This window comes from Nanorana parkeri, unplaced genomic scaffold (genome assembly GCF_000935625.1).
Source record: "Nanorana parkeri isolate BGI_ZX_2015 unplaced genomic scaffold, ASM93562v1 scaffold770, whole genome shotgun sequence".
Lineage (NCBI taxonomy): Eukaryota > Metazoa > Chordata > Amphibia > Anura > Dicroglossidae > Nanorana > Nanorana parkeri.
The window spans coordinates 64557-75071 of record NW_017307038.1 but is presented as its reverse complement, the minus strand read 5'-3'; the positions used below and the strand labels follow the sequence as shown (position 1 = coordinate 75071).

The 10515-nt window shown below is 42.6% G+C and overlaps 1 protein-coding gene across 1 annotated transcript in view; it reads left to right on the top strand.

Annotated features, from left to right (window-relative positions):
• Positions 1-9459, top strand: part of TRAF1 (TNF receptor associated factor 1) — a 15207-nt gene extending 5748 nt beyond the window's left edge. The window contains exons 5-10 of the mRNA XM_018564656.1: positions 1093-1164; positions 2104-2172; positions 3330-3755; positions 4332-4509; positions 7337-7485; positions 9155-9459. Of these exons, the coding sequence (XP_018420158.1) occupies positions 1093-1164; positions 2104-2172; positions 3330-3755; positions 4332-4509; positions 7337-7485; positions 9155-9373 (1113 nt within the window). The 3' untranslated portion in view covers positions 9374-9459. The remainder of the gene's footprint in view (positions 1-1092; positions 1165-2103; positions 2173-3329; positions 3756-4331; positions 4510-7336; positions 7486-9154) is intronic.
• Positions 9460-10515: the final 1056 nt, after the last annotated feature.

Sequence of the window (10515 nt, the reverse complement as noted above, 5' to 3'; positions counted from 1 at the left end):
TATATTTATAATTACAATCAATATAGTTATGATAAATATATTCAATATCTAATTCTATAGTTATAATAGATATATAGGTATAATACATTTACAGTATATAATAATCAATTTTCACTATGGGGGCGATTTATCATAGTTTTAACCCAAATTTGTACCACTTTCTCTCAAGATTGAAACATTTCTAAATCATGGGTGAAAACTGTGTTAATCAAGTGAAAACCATGATAAAAACACACTATAAATGTAAACTTCACAGTATAAAGATACATACCGGTATTTAGAAGAAATATACAGAATACCGTTATATTATGAGTGTTTATGAAAGTATAATAAATATTTAACAGATGATGTTATAAATAGATTATCATTATATAAATATAGTTACTGTATACTAATATACACAAATGTAGTAAATGTACAGAAAACTGCTGTAACATATAATATTTTGGCCCTGTTTGGTGTTTGGCTTACGGAAGAGCCCTGGGGCCATGCTAAAGAAAATATGAAAAAAAAAATGTTTACAAGTCAAAATTCTGTGTTTGAAAGTCAAATTCTGTTTGGAAGTCAGAATTCTGTGTTCGGAAAGGCAGAATTCTGTGTTTGAAAGACAGAATTCTGTGTTTAAAAGTCAGAATTCTGCGTTTCAAACTCTGACATTTAAGGACAGAATTCTGACGTTCAAACTCAGAATTCTGACTTTTAAAAAGAAAATGATTATGTTTCATATTTTTTAGCATGGCTCCTGGACTCTTCCGTAGTTTCCCATTGTAGGAAGTTCTGTGATTTTATCTGTGCAAAGTGAAAGCAATATCTTTTTGGACAGGGGAATTTCAAAGCTTTCAGAAAGATATTTATGACCCAGGAAATAACTACAGCCTACATGTTCTGAGGTTAGAAGTTTCCAAGTGGAACATATAAAAAAACACTTGACCCATAAGGCACACAATGACAAAATCTGAGAAGACTTTCTGTTTAATAAGAAAAACAAACAATCAGACATTTAAAGGGCTCATCCCAGTCTTTGGTGTGGGGTGTACTGTACAAATGGATACATATTGTGCATTTACAATCAGGAAACATCTTTCTTTTCAGAAACACAAATGTGAAAAATGTTCACTGGAAGATCAAATGCCAAAGAAAAATGGAATGGTGGCGAAAGCAAAGGTAGGACACAATTCTGTATTTTAGACACAGACATTTCACTAATAAACTGAAAATGATTCATCAGTTTTGTTGAGGAGAAAATGCTCTTCAAGCGGGTAATATTCATTGCAAGGACTGTTAGCTAAGGACATTTCCAATTCTTACCGCTTCTGCTCTGTAGATACTTATAGAATGACAATATCTTCTTCCAGGTGCTAAGTAGGAGGTTCTGTCTGCTATGATCACATGATCATTCCCAGGGTTGGAAAAGGAAATTTGTGCCTCAGCATCCCCATAGATGTACATTACTCTATGCCTATTATATCACCAAAGTCATACATTTAATAAAAACCATTTACTAACAGAATCATTTTCTATTAAAGTAGTATTAAGCTCTGATACTTTTTTTTAAATAATGAATCCAGATCAAACAAACATACATTGCCCAGACAAGCAATTCTTTATATTTTTGCCAAATCCCCTACAATCACCATGTTTCCAAATAGCTGTATCCAACTCTTTCAGCTCTGCTTCCCTGAACTTCCTGTCCAATACGTGGTCACAAGGAACAGAGCAGTCTCCAGCAGTTGTCCATCTACTAGCTAGGAGAAAGAAGAAAGGAGGAGTGAGAAACAGGGAGGTGCAGGAGTGGCTTGCCTTGCTGAGTCTTTACGTTTGTGGAGGCACACACAGCTTACTAGCACACACAACTGTGGCTGCATAGGACCCTGTACCTGAATTCTTTTAGGGGGTGAAGGTGGAAGTGCAAAGCTTTACCTGCCAAGGTCTGCAAGAGATATAAAAAGCTGTTGTATAGCAAAATTAGTTTTAGGGGGTCTCATCATTTAAATGTAAAATATAAATGTGTCCTTTCCTTGACTGTATTTACTTTAAGAATATAGTTTATGCTTCTAAGAAAAAAATAGCAATGTCACTAACTAAAACTCCAAATCGTTACAGAACCAGAACTCTGCCAACAACAGCTGGAAGGAAAAATGTCGCTTTTCCGCACTGGGCTGCACATACAAGGTAAGGGCAATAGACAGGGAGCAGTAATTGGAAAATGGTCTTACATACTTACCGTAATTTCCCTTTCTTGACAAGCTCCATGGCAGCATATGAATGGGTTAGGCTCTGCCTCCTCTAGCATAAAAGGACCGTTAGCTCATAAATGTGAGACCCCACTAGGCATTGGTGTCGCGTAACTATCTCACTCCGACTGGGCTGGTCATATGGGGCTATAGAGTTTGTCCGTAAAGGAAAATTGCAGTAAGTATAGAAGACAATTTTATGATTTCTTGACAGCTCCATGTCAGCATTGGAATGGGATGTAACTTGCAGACACAGAGAGGGAATGCTGCTAAATTTTTATGACAGGTAGACACAAACAAGAAAAATCTACAGTGGTTAGGAGGAGCTGTCACAATATGGTAATTCAACATAAAGGTGTAAACAGAGGACCAGGTAGCCTCTGTACATGTAGTTCCAGGAGAGACTCTGCCTGCTGCTGCCCAGGATGCTGATACACTATGTGCATAATATGCTGTTACACCTTCTGGTTCTGCCAGCCCTTTAGCTTTATAAGCCAGTAGTATTGCTTCACTATCTAGGATGCAAGCATTCTGCTGGGGGCCCTAAATCCCTTATTTGCACCTGAAGGTTAGACAAAAGGATGATCTGATTGCCTGATGGTAGCTGTGGCATCAATGTAGACTTGCAGGGATGGTTTACTTGGCGATCTTCTGAAGCAAAGAAAGCTCCAACAGTGAGTTCCACACACGCTGCCCACACCAAAGCTGATATTGGAACATTCCCCGAGGACCAGCAGCAGGGCTTCTCCACCCTACTCCATTAGGAGTAACTATGGAGGAACTGCATCTGGAATCAGGTGTCTTTACCTTATCTAGGTATGGAGCACTGTATTGCATGGAATCCTATTTTAAGATGAGGGAAATGAAGGACGGCTTAGCGGGGTAACAAATTATGAGACGAGAGTTCTAGACTTTTTTTTTTAATATTGCCTCCCTTGGGGTAAGTTTAGTTGTAGTGTAATATAAATCCAGCAGGTTCATTGCACACATGTTACTTCTAGTTGGTAAACTGTGGCAGGCCCAGTTGCTCTTTACGTGTTTAAAAAAAGATTTTCCTGAAACAAATGGGAGTATCAATTTTCTTTCTTATTGCAGGGCAGCAGAGATAAGGTGAAGGAACATGAGAAGTCCTCTGTGGTGGCACACCTGTCCTTGGTCGCCCCTGTTTTACTGCAGATCAAAGAGAGCCTGTCCCTGGCAGAGCCAGCGGAGAATGGATTCCACTACCCTCTGCAGGACTGCACAACTCGGACTGTCCGGAAAGTGTTTTCTAACCTACAGAATGGGGAAGTAAAGGCACTGAATGGTAACATTGCCGCGGACTGTGGCTGTCTGAATGGAGGCAACTCTGCAGGGGCAGACCCGCTTTCCAGGCTGGCAATACTGGAGGCCAGGACACAAGTGTTTGAAAATATTATTGCCGTCCTGAACCGTGAAATGGACAATGCCAACGCCAAACTGGTAGCAGCACTGCAGCAGAAGAATGAGGAACAGCAAAAAGTGAAAGCCTGCGAACAAAAAGTGAGGCGCCATTATTATCTTTGCTAAAAGGAAATGCAATAGCAGAAAAGGGCCAGTCATGACTGTTGAGAAGTCAAGTTCTGGTTAGCAGAACCTGCTGAGATTTGCAGTTCATCAATTATTGTGCCCCCCAAAAAAGTCACTAGTATTGCCTGCAGATAATCTTTTTCTGTATGGAGGCGGCATTGTGCCCTTATGTCAGAGCCTCCAGCAAGGAGAATAGTGAGCAGCATAGTAGTGACATCCCCATATCTCACTGTAAATCTCCTGAGACTAGTAGTCAAAGGCAGCCGGGCCTTAGATCTCACAGTGCAGATATGTAGCTTTAGACACAGGAGTACCTAGGCACAACCACATGCCCACATGCCAGGAAGCGCACTGCTTTTTTTCAGCTGGAACTTAGGATGAAAGGTACATATTCAGCATAACGCTAAGTCAAAATTAACAATTTTAGATGTACCCTATAACATAGCACGTTTTGTGTTCAGGTCCACATGAAGTAAGTGAGGAAGTTATTACAAACTGAGTGTTTATGGCATTAAATCTATAATTACAACTCTCCTCATCTTCTTGCAGATCACTGACTTACGTTGCACATTGGCAGCAAAGGAGATGGCACTAAATGAGTTTCACATGCGTCTGTCAACTCTTGAGCAAACCTCATACAATGGGGTGTTTCAATGGAAGATCTGCAACTTCACACAAAAATGCCATGATGCTGTGATAGGAAGAGCTATGAGCCTTTATTCTCCAGGTACATAACCCTATGCACCTCCACCCAGAACTAAACAAGGGGGTAATGGGCAATAATCCATAGCATCCAGCTTACTCAGTTTACAGAAACATGAATTCTGATTGGTTTAATGCATTTTATAATTATTTATTATAAATATTTGCATATAACTATTTACTACACAGAAAGCACTGAGTCTTTGCACCAATGTGGCTTACACTCTAATATCCCATCACAGTCACCCACTATTATTATACATTTATATAGCTCTGTCCCACCACGCGCTGCCCGGCTTCCTGATACAGGAAGTATCAGGCTAGGCATCGGAGCATTTGGGCATTACTAGTATCGGTATCGGTGCATCCCTAATTATTATTATACATTTGTATAGCTCTGTTCCACCACAGTCACACATTATTGTAATACAGTTGTAAAGCGCTGACATATTCCATAGCGCTGTACAGATAACAGTGAGCCACTCACACAGTGTCATACACTATTTTTATTCAATGATATTTATATGACAGTGGGATATCCCATATCACTTTATAGAATACATAAACAGAAATGATTATAATGTCTGAGTATTCATGTTTATGTCAGTTGATATGCGGTCAGTATGAATGCACACAGATTGCAATGAAAATATTCACAGGAGAAGCTGAACACAGAACAGGAAAAACACTCCAAATTTGTGAAGCAAAGTGAAAGTAACAAAGTCATGTTAAGCGTACATTTCCCAGCTAAATGATTTAAATACAACCATTTAATTACATTAAAGTGCTCAGCAGTATTTGGTAACGGGTGGTGGATTGGGAGCGCTGCCCAATTCTGCAGCGATAATTTAAGTTGCTAAGTGTTCTAAAGAATGACTTAAAATCCCATAATTGCACTGAGTCATCCGCCAGGGAAAACTGATATGGAATGTTCACTTTTTTTTATATGTGAGGTCAGGGGAGTTGTGACTGTTACAGAGAAGATGTTGAGCTGCTGTAAATGCTAAACACAAGGAAACTACAAGTCTTAAAGTGACACTGAACTCAGGAGTAAAATCTTCAAAATGCATTCATGTACCTTAACTATTAATAATACTGAACCTTATTGGTGTATCGCTGAGTTGTAGATCCTCAAATCATCTCTGAATTGGTGCAGACACTGTCCTTCCTTCTGGAGGGTGGCCACTTTTCTTTTCCCCATGGTCCTGTGTGTTGTAAAGTAGCCACCGCTCCAAGCTCACTCTTGTCATCAGGACCGCTGCAAGGAATTTTGCCTACACAGGCGAAAAAGCATTTTTTGCGCCCCAAAAATGTTTTATTTATCTGATTCTTTTTCACTTTTTTATTTGTTATCATTTTTTTTCTAATTATTTGTTAATTTCTTAATTTTTTTAATCTTACTATCTTTTACTTTTTATTAGGGATGCACCGATACCGATACTAGTATCGATATCGGTGACGATTCCGAGTATTTGGAATCGTCTCGGCTGGTGCCGTGACCTGCCTATATGGTAGAGCTGGGCCTGCACACATGCTGCAGCTTAGGACCGGGAGACGGACGGGGGAGCGAAGTAAAAAAAAAGCGTGTCACTTATTCCTGCAATAAGCGACTCACTGGGCTCAGGAATAAGCGACGCACTGTGCTCAGGAATAAGCGACGCACTGGGCTCAGGAAAACAGTTGACTTAGCAGTAAAAACAGAAGAACACTAAGGCCTTGTTCACACTGAAAGTGGTGCGTTCCGGAGTGGTAGCTGCTGGAACGCACTACGATCGCTCACGAAACTTCCCCCTGCGTTCTGGGGCAGGAGGGGGCGTGATGGTGCATTAAAGTCAATGGCAACACTTTCACGCCATCCCCTCGCGCCCGCAGTGCGATCAGACGCTTGGCAAAACTTTGCCTGCATTGCGTTCCACTGAAAATGCAAAAAATAGAGCTTCCTCTATTTTTTGCGTTTGCAGTCGAACGCAATGCAGGCAAAGTTTTGCCAAGCGTCCGATCGCCCTGCGAGCTGGGGTGGGGGGGGACTTTAATGCAGGAGGCTGAGGAGGACACACAGCGACCCACAGTTTGAGAACCACTGCCTAAAGGAGACACTATTTCAGCGGTTCTCAACCTTTCTAGTGCCGTGACCCTTTGATAAAATTGCCCAAGTTGTGGCAACCCCTAACAGTAAAAGTATTTTCAACGCAGAATAACGCCAGCTACAGAGGAATACAGAAAATCACAGCAATAGTACTTGTACAGAAAAGTGCCGCTCGCTGTCCACAGTGACAGCCCTAGAGCCTCCAAGCCGCCCAGAGCCGCAGCAATTATCACTCCGTCCCTGCCAGCAGGCCTGGGGCGGCCAGGTCGCATCTCACTCAGCCGGTACAGCCCCGCCTCCGGTCCCGCCTCGGCCCCTCCTCTTCCTCCACCCGGTCGTTCTGTCGACTACATTAGGTGTCCGCGAGATCCAAGGAGCAATAATTAGGCGGCCACTAACTGACCACAGATTTTTCCGCCCTCACACCATCAGCGCCCTCAGGCGACCGCTTGACTTGCCTTGCGGTAGCTCCGGGCCTGCTTGTGATGGACTACAATCTCATGTTTAGTTTACTTATTTGTATTGAGATTGTAGCCTATCATGGGAGCGAACTTGGAGCGGTGACTACTTTACAACAGGGCCTGCTTTAGTCTCTGGAATGGGGCTACATTCAAATGAACCTCCAAAAGGTGGAAACAGTACTGATTTGTCTTTTGTAAAAGATATAATGGGGCCCGGATTACATTTTGCACCAGGACCAAAAGGCTTTTAATCTTGCCTACAGCAATGATTTCCTGACTGATAACTGATTTCTTCTTCTTCGCAGCCTTCTACACTGCCAAGTATGGATATAAGGTGTGCCTTCGCATTTATTTAAATGGGGATGGAGCTGGCAAGGGGACACATGTCTCGCTGTTCTTCGCCATCATGAAAGGAGAATATGACGCTCTGCTGCCCTGGCCCTTCAAACACAAGGTAACAATTATTCTACCCCCAACAGGCACTCACTAGCAATGAAGATTGTGCAGTGTGGTGACAGAGAACCAAGTCTCGCCTTCCTTCCACATGAACATAATTACTGTAACAACTGCACAGTGTTCACATTACTTCATTAACACCAGCCTGACACATTGACTTCTGAAGGTCAATTAAAGCTGAACTCCAGTAAAACAGATACATATACAGCTGAAATGTACATAAGGTAGCTGCTTTATCTGCCAAAGGATTTGTATTTCCATCAATCTAGTCCTGAGCCCTCTCAGGAGACCTGAATTGTCTCGGCTGCAATTAAGTAACACTTACAGGTCTTGTTCCTCCCCCAGCCTTTGACTAGACAGTGAAGGGAGAATCAGCACACTGATAAGCTAGTCTCTTTGCAATGCCCTCTCCCCCTATCAGCATACTCTTTGTTAGTTTATGAACACCAATTCACAGCTGGTCAACTCCTTGTGCTGCATACCCTCTCTCAGTCTGAGCTCTGCTGTATAGGGGATGCTAATACTCAGCCAAATTCAGGTACAGCTTGCATTTAAAAAAGTATGTAGCGCTCCCGAAGGAGCCGCTGGATGATCGGGTCTTCCATAGCCTGTCTAGGGATTATTAAAACACATGGCTGCCCCAATAGCATTTACCACTTCCAGTGGTTACCGACAGATTGAAGTCCAGACAATAGCTCCAAGATGATTCTCTTTTATTTCTGAAACTCCAGAGAGAGAGGGAAGAGGGTCAGGCACATCCAGGATGAAGGTAGACTGTTAGTACTTGAAATAGAGCATAGTTACTGCTGCCAACACAGACTTGGACCTTTAAGCCGTACCGACTGTGTGGAGAACTTCTGGCAAGCAGTACTATCAAGGGTCTTGTTCAGGCTCAATTCCAACATGAGTGGCTGACCACTGGGCCTCCAGACTCAGGCCCCAGTATCCAGGCTTAGGCCCCAGTGTCCATGCTTAGGCCCCAGGCTTGGGCCTAACCCATTCTGTCTCTCAGCAGCAGGCATCCTCTCCCCAGGAGGGCCCCTGGGGGAGGGAAGAGACCGTTGCATCAGCCACACTCAGCATTTATCTCCTCTCCCAGCATGCATCACTGCTACTGTCCTACAGTGATTGGCTGGGAGACATAAATGCCCAAAGCAATCCTCATTGGCTGTTCTGCCCTGTGTGGTACCACACCCATCACAGGCAGACACAGCTTCACAGATTGTTCTGTCACAGTTGAACTGAACATAGACTATAGATATAATCTAGCACTCCTTTTAGCAGGGTGCTACAAGTATATATAGGATATTAATCAATATGGCGCTACATAAATTGTGTCTTAAAGTTTAGCTTTATAGAGGGACTCCAATCCTATAGAAAATCAGACTATTAAAATCCAAATGTATATCAAACAGCTATTGAGTCACCATTGATAAGTACATTGTAAAAATGCTATGGTTCCATTGTACACCAGTTCCTTTTTTAAAGGAACATCCTTAGATCTGTACATAACATTGGACAAGTAACCACTTCAGCTCTGGAACCTGTATAAGACAATTGGTGTGCACATCATCTCCTGCTACAATGCAATGAGCTCCTGCACAGTAAAAACTCTGCCATATGTACAGCTCAGTGACAGTAGTAATAACCTTTTTTTTTTCTTCTAGGTGACATTTATGCTGCTGGACCAGAGTAACCGAGAACATGTGCTTGATGCCTTCCGCCCAGATGTCTCCTCCGCCTCCTTCCAGCGACCTGTCAATGATATGAATATTGCCAGTGGCTGCCCCTTGTTCTGCCCCTTGTCCAAACTACAGTCTTCCAAAAACAACTACGTGAAAGATGACACCCTCTTCATCCGCTGTATCATTGACACGTCTTCATAGCCACAATGCAGGAATACAGATCCAGTGCATTAGACTGACAGTGTTATGTTCATGGAGTACTGATTGCCACATATCCTCACCTAGACTCTGGATCGTTACATTTATGCACTATTTATAATTAAGCTGAACACAGAATATGACTAGCCAAGCGCCAAACTATGTTTATGCGGCCCCCTAGCATTCACCAGTTAGGTGCAAGTGAGAACATTTGAATAAAAGCGTGTTCTTGTGACCAGTGGTTCTCCTTACCATGCCATAGCTTGTTCCCTCGATACAACAGATTGTTCCCCATGTAAGCTATGCTGGAAGAATGATGTAAGGATAAGGGGGTTCTGGACTCGTATTCTGTGTCAATCCTTGTACTGTATCTGGACTGCTGCACTGCTACTATAGTATAATATTGATGTCACTTTAAGAATACAATATATCATTTTAAATATTGTTTTTAAAAGAGAACTATTGGGTAAACTTTTTATCCATAGTTCTCTTAATGGTGACGGGAGGACATGTACTAACCTCCTCCCGTGACCCAAAGCTCAGTATATAGCGAGCTACAGCTCGCTATATACTGAGAGTACTGCAGATGGGACAGATCCCGACAATACTGTCGAGATCCACCCAGCTAGCTGGTTGACAGCGGGCTCTGCCTATCTAGAGGCAGAGCCAGCTGTGCCCACCCCCTCCCTCGTCCATTCCTCCAGTCAGTGCTGGAGGATCGGAGAGGGGATGGGGGAATCCCTGTGGGTCACCACTCTCTGCAGGTAGATGATCGGAAAGTGAGTGAACAACGGTATGTGTTCGCTCACTTCCCAATTAATTCTTCTCTATGACAGTTTTATTGTCACACGTCGGCTCTAACTATGAGGATGAGTGAAAAATCACTCACCTCATAGTTCTCCTTTAAACCTTAGTTGGATTACTTGAAATGGATTCACTGCTAACAATCAATTGAAGGTACGTAGTGGGTTTGCTATGGGCAGCTGCTGCATGCCCCACATGGCACACAATAGTCTTGTGAACGGCTTTATGTTGGTTTTTAAGGGGACCATATGATCTGTGTATATTGCCATACCAATTGCACCGTAACAGGTCTGGAATTGCCGTGCAGTGAGACCACATGAATATGCATACAGCATTCAGTT